The 16,306-nt window shown below is 35.5% G+C and overlaps 1 protein-coding gene across 2 annotated transcripts in view; it reads left to right on the forward strand.

Moving 5' to 3' along the window:
• Positions 1-16,306, forward strand: part of Cals (calsyntenin 1) — a 71,518-nt gene that overhangs the window by 21,456 nt on the left and 33,756 nt on the right. For both annotated transcript variants that reach the window (XM_081974642.1, XM_081974643.1), the window contains exon 2: positions 5,153-5,438. In XM_081974642.1, the coding sequence (XP_081830768.1) occupies positions 5,153-5,438 (286 nt within the window). The remainder of the gene's footprint in view (positions 1-5,152; positions 5,439-16,306) is intronic.

Raw genomic sequence — 16,306 nt, forward strand, 5'->3', positions numbered from 1 at the left:
GAATCTGAGGTTGTGGGTGCCACCACTTTATCTTTTATAAAACCCCACAAAAAAATCAAGCGGCGTCAGCTCTGGAGAGCGCGCAGGCCAGTTGACCTTACTTACACACATGTGTTTTCAGCTACGCAGATCATTTGCAACTTTATTATTTTTTTTTCGCGAAACTTTCAGAATTTTCACATATTTATCTCTTATTCATAATGACCACAAAAGCCTGAAAATGGTCTAAATGCAGTGACGTTTTTCATGTGGTTAGGAAATGACTAACCTCTCGCTTCAACTTGTGTGGTTTCATTTAGAACTCTTGGCTAATTATGTTTCGAAGTTTCAATATATCCAGTGTCAGTGGGGTTTGTTGTGTCCTAGTGGTTTATTCCAAAGATACGCTGGCGAATAGGCAATAAAGGGAAACATTATATTTGACAACACTTATAATTACTGACACAACAACTGAACTCACATAACCCGAACATACCCAATGTAAGGTGATATAGCCTTTTGAGTAACCCTTGAATGTTTATGTGAGTTCAGTTGTTATGTTGGTTAATTTTGGTAGTTCCACTTTATTGCCTATTCGCCATCGAATATTTTGAATAAACCACTAGGACACAATAGGGTTATTGCGCCGTCGTACTTAATCCAAACTTAAGTAAATCGTAAGTGAGATTGTGACTTTTCGCACTCGTTGTCACCTTCAAAACCAAACTCAACTTAAACTCGGTATAAAATACACGCAAATGGTGTTTGGCAATTTGGCAATAAGTTTACGACATACTATTATATGTGATCTTAACCGGTATGCTTCTTATTATATTTGTCCTTTCTTTTTTTGAACTCCCTGGGAGAACGAATTGTTCAACTAAAAGCAGTACCCACCGACGTTAAGAAATTGAAAAGACCATCAAAATGTTGTATTACTCGATAGGTACTCCAGTTTTGTCACATTCTATCAATCAACACTTCTCTTGGCAATTCTGGTTTACTCAACTTCCTAGTCAAAGCCGTAATCTTTGTAATAGCTGTTCTTTGATGATTCTGTTTACATGTTTTCAGATTTTTTAAAAATGTACTTTATCAATGTACACTATAATTTTCCATCGCTGTATATCAACGGTCCAATAGATTTGGAAAGGACAAACAAGTTCAGGAATTTTCCCTTTTTGGAAGTTGCGGTTCTTGTTCTCCATTTTTTCCTCCTCCGTCAAGTCGTATTTGCAAATTTTATAAAATTCAGAAACCTGAATCTTTCGCTCCGTTAAATTTGCATTCTAATTTCGGAAATTGGGAGGTCGTATAAGAAAAATTTGGTTTCCCTTTTGACTAGTAAGACTAGACAAGTGGAAAAACTAGGAGTGCAGATAGAGCTCGGTTATTAACACTAGATTAGTGGATGGTCCTCTTTTTACTCATTTTGATAAGAAGCATTTTCACAAAAGAAGTTTGCCTCCATTACATTTTTGATGACCTATCAAGGGGGCTACTCGGGGCTCCGGATGTTATCGCCATGTGATTCTTTCTATCGCGGCATTTAAATCCATCAGTTGTTTAGCAAGTTCATATCAAAATTTAGACGAGGTTTTTTAAAGGTTTAATGAATAATGCCAGAAAAATCATCTGTTTCTACTTTGTTTGTTTTGATATCCTGCTTGAAATCTCTGACTGATCTGTCACTCAATCAACTTTAGATTCACATACATTTTTGGTTTTATTAAACAAGATTTTAAAATTCACTGTTTGTACATAAATTGACAGTTTACTTTGAGTGAAATGTGGCATTGGCAGCCAAATTTCAAAGCACAATTCAAATATCTGGGTATGGATCTGTCGAGTTATCATGACCCAGTGCCAGATCAACAAATCGTCTGCCATGTCGGGCTGCTTAAGGCAGATAATATGGGCGAACGAATACATGCGAAAGGATAGTAAGGTCAGGATCTATTAGACTTGTATCAGGCCAATCATGACATACGGAATAGAAACCAACAAAACGAAAAGAATGCTTCGAGTAGCCGAAATGAAAACGGTCAGGACTATAATGGGAAAAACAAGAATAGACCGAATTAGGAACTGCGACATTAGGAAACAATGTGGGGTGCAAGACATCGTAAGATGGGGGAGACAAAGAAAAATACATTGGTACGCTCACGTGAGAAGAATGTAAGAGGGAAGACTGCCACGCATCGCACTTAAAGGGAAACCAATAGGGAAGAGCACCCGGAAGACCACCTAAGAGATGGAAGGACAGCTGGCAGTTCACCTCCCAGGAACTGATTCAGAGGAACCTGCAAAACTAATAGATCGCGAGATCTTAAATATGAATAAGAAGAAGATTTCATCACAAGGGAGAGTAGAGACTGTATCTGATGCAATTTGAATTCACAGATCACTTTGCCCGTAACCATGATCCCGTAACTGATTTCTATTATATGAAATAAACCATTTTCAGTTCAGACATGATGTAGCTGTCCGGTATCTAGACAAATTGTATGTAATTTATTCATAACTTTCATAATTTATTAATTTAACTAATAAGAATTCTATAAATCAGATGCACAGTTTTAATTAACAGCTTTTCTAATTAGACCGCATTTTCATTGCCATTAATCTTAACGGTCCATTGGATTTTAGTGGGACAAGGGGAAGATGGATTCTTACGTACCCATATCATTGTCATTCCCTTGTCACTTACATTTCATGTGAGAGTCAGGAGCGTTCCAGATTCAATTCTCGCCACAATTATTCAACCAAATAAACGCGAGAGCCAATGTCGATGAACGCCACTGCAAATAACTTTCATGGCCAGTCCCTGTGAAAATACGTCTGCGAGAATTTGATAATAAATGTTGTTGAATGTCAATTTTTTTTCTGAAAGTATCGTTAACAGTTTGGTATGTCAGAGAGGCAGGGTTTAATAGTATATTACATACTCAGGTGGAAAGTGTTTGATTTCTGTCGAGAGATTAGGCAGAGGTGGCGGCAGACAGTCTCTTAACTGTTAAAAGTAAGCCCAGATATGACAAAACGCATATTGACATTCAACCGGGTGGAAAGTACTCACTTTCCACCCGGGAAAAAATGTCTCTTCCAGCACTTGTTAGGTAAATAACTATTAAGCGTAATCTTCTTCTTTCAAGCCGTTTATTACGAAATTTGTCCCTCATTGAACCAAACGTTATCTTTTATTATTTTCAAGTTCTCTGTAGAAGTGACATTTCATATTTCAGACACAGAATGTAGGTACTTTATACAGGGTAATTCAAATTCGAACCTCACCATTGGGATCTCGGAAACTATAAGAGATACGAGAAAGTTTAAATTGGGGCAAAGTTGCGCAATTTAAAGCTCAACCAAATGCTGTTTCAAAAATTTTGATTTTCCGAGTACTTCCGAAGATATCCGAAAAAAACTGAAAATTTGATTTTTTGTTTTTATTTATTTCTAATCTTATTTGAAGAGATATTCCAAAACTAAAAGCACCTTTTCATTGCCACTTTTTCCTAGCTATTCGATGATGGATTCAAATTTGCCACACGACGTTTCGTTTTTTGGCAGCCATCATCAACTTTCTTTTTTCTTATGGGCGCCATATTGGATTTTTAGCCCACCAAATAGTACGTTTTATTCTGATTTTAGTGATGTATAATAACTTATGATTTGCTTCATAAATAACAAAATAATTCAATAAAAACTATTTTTACTTTAGTTATTGGCTTTGAGTTAATGGGCCGTTTTAAAAAATGTCATTATTTGACAGTACTTGTCAAACACGATAATTCGGACGATCATTAGAGCTTTTAGAGATTTTATCTTTGTTACCTTTGAGTGAATGAGACCTTTTATGAAGATTACTTGGTAGTACTTGTCACACGCAATTGGCCTGAACATACTTAGTCACAAAGGTGTACACGTGACTTGACTTAAACCGGTTTATTCACTCGAAGAGCTTAGGCCACTCGCTACGCTTGTGGACCTAGTTGTTCTTTTCGTGAATAAAAAATGGTTTAAGTCACTTGCTGTATAAATAACTATTAAATCACTCTGAATGACATTCGCTTATTTACAAATGTAAACAAACAAACATCTACGGGGCGCGGTGCAAATAATAGAACTGTAATTTTATTTTTTTTTTTAATATAAAAAGTCGAAATTTAATAAAATACTGTATAAGACACGTGACTTAAACCGGTTTATTCACTCGAATAAATATGAATGAATAAAAAATGGTTTGTCACTTACTGTATAAATAACTACAAACTTGCACTTAACATTATAAAAAATTTAAATTTGGCAAAAAATGAAGTTCCTAAAATGATGATCTTTCTCTTGGAAACATAAATAAGCCTTTTAAGTTAGAGATAATGCTAACAAATCTCTTTTTCTGATTAACCTAAATAGTTCAGCAATGCTTGTATAATAATAACATTTTCTGCGGGGGTTTCTTTTCTAGATACATTTTTAACTATGATTGACGCTCTAATGATCGTCCGAATTATCGTGTTTGACAAGTACTGTCAAATAATGACATTTTTTAAAACGGCCCATTAACTCAAAGCCAATAACTAAAGTAAAAATAGTTTTTATTGAATTATTTTGTTATTTATGAAGCAAATCATAAGTTATGATACATCACTAAAATCAGAATAAAACGTACTATTTGGTGGGCTAAAAATCCAATATGGCGCCCATAAGAAAAAAGAAAGTTGATGATGACTGACAGAAAACGAAACGTCGTGTGGCAAATTTGAATCCATCATCGAATAGCTAGGAAAAAGTGGCAATGAAAAGATGCTTTTAGTTTTGGGATATCTCTTCAAATAAGGTTAGAAATAAATAAAAACAAAAAATCAAATTTTCAGTTTTTTTCGGATATCTTCGGAAGTACTCGGAAAATCAAAATTTTTAAAACAGCATTTGGTTGAGCTTTAAATTGCGCAACTTTGCCCCAATTTAAACTTTCTCGTATCTCTTATGGTTTCTGAGATCCCAATGGTGAGGGTCGAATTTGAATTACCCTGTATACATACAAGTCCTCTGGTGTGGTTTTGGGTAGTTAGAGTTTAGTTGCATTATTACAAATTTTGTTATGGTTACATAATGTTTTCCGTTTATTTCTGTAGTTACTACTCAAATTCACTCATTTCTTTGTCAACAGATGAGGCACCACGTTTGGATATATCCAATCTAGAAAACGGTTACCATGGAATTGTCAAAGAGAACGAAACAGTGGTCGAAGTAACGCCTCCTATCCGAGCTACTGGGGTCGAAGTGTGTCGCTTTCGAATTGTGAATAAGCACCACGGTGAGGCTCCTTTCGAAATAGAGCTAAGAGAGGACGGTCACGCTGAATTGAGAGCCCGCAGGAGCCTCAACTGCGAGAAAAGGAAAAACTACAAGTTTGACATTGCCGCAATAGGGTGTAACGGAAAACAGAGCGTTAGGTGAGTAGTTTGCATCCTTATAAATTAACCCTCCGGGAAACCCTATTAGGCCTAAGCTTCTTTATGACTCAGATTACAGGGTAAGACATCCTATAGTTTAAAAGGAAAATGTTATTTTCTTTTAAGCCATTATATTCAATTCACTGCTGGTTTATTAATTGCATTCCTTTCTCGATTAATTCGCACGCGTGAACTGAACTATAGCCTTATCGGCGATGACAAAGCAGGAAAATAACTCCAGAAAGACGGTGTTTCTTTGTCTCTTTAGACCTAAGACGGCTTTTTAAGTGCGTCTTTCCGGATCGCTAATCTTACTCAAGTTGCCGGGGAGACAAAGAAAATTAAAATCCATATTCCAGCTAAAAAATGTTTTAAAGACGTTCTAAATGAAACTTTAAATTTTATTTCTTTCAAAACCAGTAGTTTATCGTTATGCTGAAACTTCATTATCTAAAAATTTTCATAACTTATGTTTTTGTTTTTGCTGTAAAATAGAAAAGAAAGTTTGTCTGAACTTAAATCTTTACCGTATACCTATGTCTGCTATTTTTTGCATTAAAGATATCAGTTTATTAAGGAATAAATATTATTATATTTTGATGTAATGTTTAGAAATGTATTATATGTATAAATGATGAATATACCTATATTATTCATTATTGATATCAGAAGGTACTCGTAATGCATTTAAGGTTTTTTGTTTAAATGCACGTTTTTCGCTGACTACTACTTTCAAGTAGAAAGTAAAAATCTGCATAATAAACGCTGTGGCATCGATATTACTCGACGTTTATTAAATAAGATACTACGCATTGCACACATGCAGGTGTGGAATATTTAAATATATCAATATGATGAAATGGATTGTAGGAACGGACAACCATTGTAAAATAATGTTCTTAACAACGATGGAGCTACTCCATCTTTACCTAGCAGATCAATAACGGAATTACAGAATCCTAATTCCACGTTCAACATTTGCGACAGTCTGCTACTTTTTTGTGATAATAAACTTGGCGTCAGCAGAATTTGAAAAATATCTTTTGAGGTACCCTCCGTATTAAGACGGATTTTTATAAATATTTACTATTATTATTATTATTTATTTATTATAAGTTACAACTCGATGCAATTCAGTTGTACCATTTTCAATAATTCTGAAAGTATTCCCTTCTTTCTTTAAAACAGAATCGACTTTTCGTTCTCGTTAGTTTTATTGTTATTGAGGAAAGTCGTAAAGGAAACTCGTAGTCTTTTTGTGAGTGGAAAATTTCGTTTATATTTGGATCGATCCCAGACTCTATACATATAATCGTAAACTGAGAAAGATTTAGAAGGCAATTAGTTAGGATATTGACGAACATCATTAATCTATAAAATCAGTTATATTCTTAAATTAGCGGTTTAATGCTCATAAAGTACTGCCACTTTAATGGGTCTAAGAAGCACGATCAATTTGTCACAAAAGAATTTTTGATCGATAAAATGTGTTTTAAAGTTGGATAAGCGTTCGTTTAGGAGTTTTGTTTGTATATGCAGAGTTGTCGATGCAATTAACTCCGATCCGGTGAAGTTCCTACAATCAATAATGCCTGACGCCCTTTTTCCTTTTTAGGAGGTGATTGGACTGAATTGAGCTAAACATTATTTCTAGTTTAATTCTCGGCTTATCCTTATTAACCCTTCGTTAAATTCCTTTGCCTTTGAAAGTTCGAGCGGAAGGGTTAATTTTAAAACTCGTTGCTGTTTAAAAACTTTGAGGCTGATTAAGAAGTTACAACGACATTTTCCTCATCAGTCTAATACTAATAAGTTTTTCCTTCTATTTGACCCAGTTTGTCTTACTAACCTTTAGAATACATTTTCGCTGTTCCTATAGAACGATCTTCGTGTGCTGTGTCAATATTGTCCAACCTTGAACCTTAATGTAGTCATTATGGCAAAACCAACTTTCGAACAAAGGCCACACACACTTGCCCTGTCGAAATATCGACGTAGTTTAAATAAAAGAACTTTTAAATGAATTTTCATTTGACAAAGTTTTGGGATTAAAGGGTTGTTTTCTATGTAAAGGTAAACGAAGGGGCTGTTTTTGTCTTCCCTAAAAGCAAGTTGAAAACTTTATTTAGACGCTTCAGTTCCATTGATATTAACATGTTTTTACAACATTCTCTTCATCGTCCTATACTTGTAGTATGTAGTCCGTTTTACCAAGCAGAAGAGAGAACGGGCCAATAGGCCTCTCATACCTTATTGTTTTGTTTTCTATGTACAGGGTGATTGATTGAATTTTGACCACCCCCTTAACTTCCTTAACTTTGATTTTAGGAAAAAGCGTTAAATACAAAACTAGTAGATATTTAGGTCTACTTTACTCTTAGATAAAGAGTTATTATACAGGGTGTCCCAAATTTAAGTAACAAACCAAAAATGTTTTTTTTAAATACATTGACCAACTTCTTATTCGATATTTGAATTCTACGTCAAATTCTAAGCCTAATTGATGTAAAATGTCTGTATCGATATTCAAATGTTTCCGCAGCAGCGTCCTTGATTGGGTGAGTTTTAACCATCCCCTTAACTTCCTTAATTTTGCTTTTAGGTAAAACACTAGTTGTAGCAACTTAGTTATAGATATTTGGGTTTACTTTTACTCTTAATTAAACAGTTATTATACAGGGTATCCCAAATTTTAGTAACTAAACCCTTAATCAAATAGTCGAGGAAACATTGTTAAAGTAACAGATACTGCTGCGGAAACAGTTGAATATCGATACAGACATTTTACATCAATTAGGTCTAAAATTTGACGTAGAATTCAAATATCGGATAAAAAGTTGGTCATTGTATTTAAAAAAACATAAGTTTGAATCGTTACTCAAATTTGGGACACCCTGTATAATAACTGTTTATCTAAAAATAAAGTAGACCTAAATATCTACTAGTTTTGTATTTAACGTTTTTTGCTAAAATCAAAATTAAGAAAGTTAAGGGAGTGGTCAAAATTCAATCAATCACCCTGTACAACATGAATCCATATTGAAGATATCGTTTTCAAATCTTCCGTCCGTAATTTCGGCAGTCGTCTCCTTCTCTGGATCGCCATTTTAGGATTCTCATCGCCCATTTATTTATAGTTTTGCCAGGTCTGATTGTCTTTTCATTTTCTAATGGTACCAGGTCATGGATTTTCCTTCTAGTACCAGGTTACATCTGGGGACTAGATTTTTCATAAAGTGGAGATGAGCTATATTGCCTTTTAAGACTACTTTCTGAGAAGATGCGAATAGATTCAAGACTAAATCCGTACTATATCGTCGGCAAAAAGTAGGTGGTTTTGCTTTTATTTACGGTTATTTCGTTCTGGCCTATTTCGATCTTCAGCGCGACTTTTTAACTGAGTTTTTTTAACTCGAGTGATCGAGATCTACTTCGACAGTCAGGCTGTCCTAAAGGCACTTTGTAGTGCCTGGATGGGCAACAGACTGTTCTTAAATTTTAGATAATAATAGGGGCACACTAAGCGTACTAGGTGACTGGGCGCTTGAAGGTACCATAGAGACGTGGAGAAAGGCGGAAGGGTGCAGACAAGCTAAGGAATTGATTGGAATCTCAAGCGACGCCAAGGCAAAATCCAAATGGTTGATGTCAAGGAGTCCCTGGGCCTTAAAAACACTGGTTGTGGTTCTGACAGGCCACTGTGGCCTAAACAGACATTTGCATCTACTAGAAATTCGTGATAGCCCTGTTTGTTCACAATGTGGAACGGCGGAGGAAACATCATATCACCTATTAAGAATCTGCCATCGCTGGTCGTCTATCAGGAGGCGCTTTCTTGGGGCCTCTACACTCTGCTGCAGGAAACTTCTCGTCTTTCTTGGGGTGGGGACGGATTCTTGTCTTCGTCAGGGAGACGGGACGTCTGTGTGGCGTTGGTCAGGGTTGGTAAGGTGGGGAGGGTTTGAGGGAAAACGGCGAAAAGGGTCTTAAGGCCTACTCGCCGGACCTTTTAGGGTTCCCCCGCATTATTTCTACTTGCATTGACGTATTACTGAAATCTGTAGAACTAATTCTTACGTAGTAACCTTCAGGGTTGGACAATGAGTACAATATTTTCTTACGGATTGACATTGCCTAATTATTTCTGCCACGTGAAAGAATGTACTTTCCGAAGTGTGGTGAAAAAAAATCCGAATTTAACTGTCCGAAACGATCATCGTCAATGTCCGGCATATAAAGCCTCTTTATGGGACTGAGGCCTTGAACTGTAAACGCGCTGTTAGTTTTTTTGGTTTTCTGCAGCCACATTTTAGTGGAAATGAACGCTGGTTATTATCCGGAGGTTTCCGCGCAATTTTACGTTCGCTGAAAATATATAGACTTTAAATTGTCCAACCGTTTTTTTGCAAAAAAATATAATTAAAAAGCAACATTTTTTATAGTTAAATCTTATGGCGATAGAACCAACTTGATTGCTGCTTGATGGTTTAAATGTAATTTAAGTTCTACAAAAAACAATATAAACCCTAAAACAATATGTTTTAAATGACCAAATTTTTTAATAATCCAACCTATTAGTTAGCAAGGAAAAAAACACAACTTGATTTTTATCAATATCAGAATATCTTCGTAGAAATTCTTTACATCATGAAATTTTCCTTAGCAATTTGACACTTTCACGATGCAGAGACTCATCTATCACTTGTTAAAGAGTATGAAATTTTTTTCAACTGCATCGATCGTACATTAATAAACATTTTCCTGTCCCGCATTTCCAGACTGAAAATAAGAAAGCAAATTAGTGGCGAAACTTTTATTTTCATTCAACGGAAACTTGGAAAAGTTGCAGCGGGATTTCTAAAATTTTCAGACTTCTCCAGAGAAATCTCCCCTTAATTAATCGCCTGGCATTCTATTATGTAGTAGGCCACTCGAGTTTCTTCATTATGAAATAGTTGAAAACGAGAATGCGGTAAACTTTTCAACAGTGCTATTTTCACGAGTTTTTTATTCTACAAGTAGTGTTTACTCACAAAAAGACAGTTAGGTACTTTGTTTAAGAATATTTAGATATTTTTGCCGGTTATATCGAGTTGAAAAAAAAAGAATTGAAGTAACCAAAGATTTTTAAAATGTCAATTTGTTCACTTTTGAATCAAATTTTTACCTAACTGAAAACAGTTTGTTTTCATTGAAAACATGAAATAAAATAATATATAATAATAATAAACAATCTTTATTTCATTACGAAATGGGCTATCGACCGAAATGGTCTTTCTGCCCTTGTTTGTGTACATTTGTTGGTTTAGGCTTACTTTAAGTTGGTATAATATAATAATCTAAAATAAAGTATTGCAAACATTTATCTTAACCTAAAATTACATTTTGTAACATTTATTATTGTCTTAGTTGTGTAAAATAATAATTAGGATGATTTTGTTGAAGTCGTACGAAAAATCGCGTAAGATCACGAACATTAACAGCTTTACTGATCTCAGACAAATTTTGTTATCGACCAGTAAAGCTCACTTACTGGTCTTGATACTTAATATACTAAGGGCCGGTACTTTCACCTCCGAATAAATTTATTCTTAGGATAATTTCTATAGAAATGACGGAACTGACGAATAGCACCGTCTGATTTCACGGTTTCCATAGATAGAACTGAAAGTACTGGGCCTAATAAAACCATCGTTGTTTAGAAAAATAACACTACTAAAGTGAACTAAAATGCTTTTTTCTACGTTTGCTAAAAAGTCGCATTAACATCATAAGCGTTACATCATTAACTCGCTCCCTTAGTGCCAACAGAAATAATTTAAAAACCACGTACAGACCACATTGTGGGGATAGTTAATTTTTCCACTGTCAGGATGGTCATTAACACAAGAGGCGTGCATAGTCTGCTTAACTGTCTTTTATGTACGCAATACTGGATTGCAGGTATTTTAATATAAAATTACAACATGTATGTGAAACTGACTGAACATTATCTGATAGTGTAATTGAATTTTGCTTTTTATATGGATCTACGCCTTTTTGTCATCGGAGGGCAATTTATATCTTTCAAAGATAACAAGGAGTGAGGACCACGAAAGCTTTATCGTGAGAATTTTTAGGGAAAATTGCTCCTGCACCAGAAAATTCTTACCTTTTGCTGCGCACAAAAGCTCACGTCAAGCCGGTAATAAATCGTGTCGGTTTTTGTATTTTATTTCCTCTTGCGGAAATGTCGCCCCAAGTAGACGATTTGCTTCAGGAATCGTTAATCAGTTGTGCTAAACGTCTCTGCATATCCTTTCAATGCTATACCAGCCACACACTTTTATAAAATTTTCCTCACTCGTTTAACAACAAATTGGAAAATATGTAGAAATAGGACCGTAACTAGTTGTGCAAAGTAGGCAAGTTACAACAGTTTTACTGATCTCAGACATCGATCAGTAAAGCTTAGGTACTTACTGTTTTTGATACTTTTTATATTATTATTTTTAATTTTATTATGAGTTAATTATTAAACGCTTACTTAGCAACGATTTGAACATTTAACAATGTTTTACTCACTTGAATCTGAATAAAATATTCTATAAAACACGTGACTTAAACCAATTTATTCACCCAAAAAATGTAGGTTCTGCTACGCTCGTCGGCCTAGATCTTTTTGTCAATAAACATAATTGGTTTAAGTCACTTGTTATATTAATAGCTATTATCTTATTTTGACCAATAAAGTGACTAATTTCTTTATCGCAATTAACTAGACCTCATTCTGTAAAACATTGGTCATCAAATTCCTGGTCAAATTTTCACCAGTTATCAAATGCATTTGGGCAATATACGTACTTGCTATCATATTATTGGGATCGACTTATAATTGTTTAATCGATCGGAGGTAGGTATGTAAAACCCAGAGCTACCCAGATTGTTTACCCATTTCACTACTTCTTACAAAAATTAGAAAAAACAATTATAGAACAGGCTAGGCTTGTTTTGCAAAAATCTGTTTGTTAGATAAAATCGAACTATTCTTAACTGCATACATAGATATTATAGCTAGTTTACTTAGAGCTCGAATCAGCTAAGAAAAGGCCACAGGCGTCATCAAACGATGATGTCACGATCTCTGTACGTCTCGCTTTAAATATTGCTGCTCTCGTTACTTTCCAAGTTGTTGCAGCCAGTCAGTGGCGTGCTATTATTTTATCAGTAAAATGAAACATTTTCGTCGTTTTTAATAAAGAAAATAAAAGACAACAAGTTTTTCAAAGGAATGGAAACTCCTTCTGCTTCTTTCTTCATAAATTGTAAGACGTTACTGACGATTTCACGGCCTTGGCTGTATATGATAACACCTTTCTTTCCAACCTTTTTGAAAGACATTTTGACAAAATAACGTTTTTTATTCATAACACTATGTGAACTTCAACTGCGACCATCAACAATACAACCAAAACACCAGACTAAAACGGAACCTAACCTAACCCCCTAAGTCTCCCTGTCCGCCACTACATTTTTTTAAACTTGGCAACACCGTTTAGAGTGCCGGCTAGTAAAAGCATATAAAAAGGTCCAAATGTCCCTGGCCGCTGCCGCATCTGTTTTAATTGTGTCCAAGTAAAAACCGTACTACGTTGCCAAGTGGCTTTTTGACCGCTTAACAATATATTTTCGGGAATATTTTAATAGGACGCCTCTGATTATATCTAATGCGACGGCAACTGTAGAAGGAGAAAGAAATAGTTTTAAAAACTGCGTCATTGATGATGCGGTGGCCTTTTCTCATCTGATTCGAGCTCTACTAGATAACTTTTTCTTATGATTCACATTATGCTTCTACAAGGCTTTTACAAAGAATAGGTATTTAAGAAGAAGGGACAGCCGGCATAATTCCTTTGATCTTTGGGTGATGTTTTTGACTGACCTCGGTTTGCCTTTGGTAGGAAACATGTTGCCGGTTGTTTCTTATCTTATTTCATTTTGAAATAAAAACTGCATCCATTTTCAATAGTCAAATATAATAGTATATTACATACTCAGGTGGAAAGTGTTTCATTTCTGTCGAGAAATTAGGTAGTACCAAAGAGAAATTAGGTAGAACTTAATCTCGAGACAGAAATTAAACTTTCCACCGAGGTTTGTATACTATTTTATTTTCAACCATTTATCAGAATTTTATCAGACTTTTAATAAATTTTTCAGTTGAAATATTGATTGCTAATAGGCTCTAACAATAAGGTAGTATAGTTGGAAAGTACTCATGTTCCACCCGGGTGGAAAGTAAAAGCAGGTAATTTTCATCTTTCGACCTGGTTTACACATAAGAAATAACGTTATTATACCAGTTGTCCAAGAGCACCCTGGACATAGGAGATTAAAATGGGAAAACGGTTTTGATTTTTTTGCGCCTGTACGGTTGATTTGATTGAAAAATCGTATTAATGTCAAGCGTTGTTAAAGAAACGCCGAAAAAATTGGTGAGTAGATTGTTAGTAGAAATCGAAAACGCTCTAGAGCAGAAAATGATTCACTTTCTGCTCTTGCTCGGCGAATAACCACTTTCTGCTTTTAAATGAAAGCGTACATGAGGTACTTTTAAAGTCAGTCGTCGAAAAAACATGTTTTGCTGCGGAAAGTAGTGTAATGATGTCTTCAACCCATACTCTTCAGTAATTAGGTCTGTGGGCTACAAGGTTGTGTGTATTGAATGCGATGCTGTATATTTCATTTGTCATGTTTGATTTGAAACTCAACACAATTTTAAAATTTGCCATCATAATATGTCGTTTGCAGCTCATAAAACAAAAGACCAACCAAAACCGTCTCCGAAAAGTATTTTTCTTTTTGCACTAAAGCCTCAAAACTAATATTGAAGCATATTCGGGGTCGAGTTTCAAGCGACGACACAAAAGGTTCGCCTTTGGCAAAGTCTTTGTTATTACCCGGGTGAAATTCTCTTCGTTATTCCAGATCTCTACTAGCGAAAAATGGCCTTTTATGTATTACCGCTCTGAATTAGAACCGCACATGGTGAGGGAAACACGTTTCTAAAAATGTGGATTTTTAAAAAGTCAAAAGGTCACCGCATATGCATTGGCTAGAAAAATGCTCGGTCTTAACGAGCGGATATGAATAACTCTGCGTTCTCATAACAATCATCGTTTGATCTACTGAAAACTATAAAAGGGTCAAAAAGACAATCTCTTCTCCGAAGCTCGAACCTTTTGACTCGATAATTGAAAGCACACCGATTGAAGAGGACTTTTAATATTCGGTTAACTGAATTTTGATATTCTTCTCTGTTGAGAAAAAGCCTCGCTGTCATTCTACTTTACAGAGAAAGACGGTTTCCAGTAATTTATTTTTATCACTAGGACAATTTCGTGCTTTCACGTTGAGATTGTGTACATGCCAACACTCAACGAGGAAATTCTACACCAGTCCAGTGAGTATAATGACCAGTCTCTATAACACTTTTTCAAAAAAAATCAATAATAATCTATACAGTGTGTTAAAATGTCCAGCACTCTTTCCAGCGTTTTGGATATCTGCCTTGGGTTAGTTTTCCTACAGGATTGTTTGTTTCTGAAGTCTGTTGTCTTCCATTCTGTTTACGTGTTTATTCCAGTATTTTCTTCTCTGTCTTACCCACCTTCCTATGTCTTGTATCTCGCTCCATTGTCTAAGGTCTTCGCTTCTGATTCTGTCGTGTAGTGTTTTTCCGTGTATACTTCTTATTATTTTCATTTCAACCGTTCGCATCATTTGTAATGTTTTCGATGTGCCTGGTCTTGTTTCGGCTGCATACGTTATGACAGGTCTGATTGTCGATTTATATACTCTTATTTTACTGCTTATATTGAGGTATTTGTTATTTTCCACACATTGCCTCTCAGGAATCCTGTTATTCGAGTCGCCTTCATAGTTTGTTCTCTGACTTCATTCTGTAGATTTCCATAACTTGTTATCTCAGCTCTCAGCAAGTATTTGAACTGATTTACTTGTTCTACAATTTTCTGGTCAATCTCCAGTTTGCATCTTGTTGGCTGTTTTGATGATACGAAAGATTTGGTTTTTGTCTGTGTTAATGGCCATATTTAATTATTTTTCTGATTGATTAAAGGAGTAAAGTAATCTCTGAAGGTCGTCTTCAGAAACGGTGGTAGGTAGATTTTCCACCAAAACGTCAGCGTTTTTAGGTATCAAGACCGAGCCTAGTCAGTGGTCTTGTGTTGGGACGACTAGGTTAATGTTATTTACAACTTAGTTGAAAATAGTGCGAAATTCCATTTTCCCAACAAGCCTTTTTTGTGTGGTGAGACAGAAGACTGTCAATCAGTTTTTGTCTTTTTGTGTCAACCAGTAACGAAGAAATGTGAAATTGTTTTTACGAACGAGTTTCAATATTGCTAAAAAAACGCAATCATGAGTGAATAAACGCGTTATGAACGAAACGTCGCTTTATGTCATAACGGCGTGATGAGTTGACAAATGATCTAGCGAACGTCTGCTGCCGGTGCAACACTGTCGTAAAACGTCTTTCATAAACTGCAACCGACGTAATGACCGAAACTCTAGAGCTTATGACTCGACGTCGATTTATTACCTCCCGTTTTCCAACTCACGAAGATAAAGTCTCGAACGTCCTCTGGAGGAATCTGGATATTATCCGCGAGCGTGACGTCAATCACGTTCAAGGCAACCGCCTAATTACGTTAATCAAAAGTTTCTATAAATGACGGAATGTGCCGAGAACAATTTCTCTGGGTTGGTTTAGGTTTGCTTTGGCTAAGTGAGCTCATTATATGCCATGATGAATTTACCACTTTTAATCATCTTTGGAAGATCTTCTTAGAGGCTTCGGCTTCGCC

Source organism: Ips typographus, linkage group LG3 (assembly GCF_016097725.1).
Source record: "Ips typographus isolate SLU linkage group LG3, UJ_Ityp_2.0, whole genome shotgun sequence".
NCBI classification, from domain to species: Eukaryota; Metazoa; Arthropoda; class Insecta; order Coleoptera; family Curculionidae; genus Ips; species Ips typographus.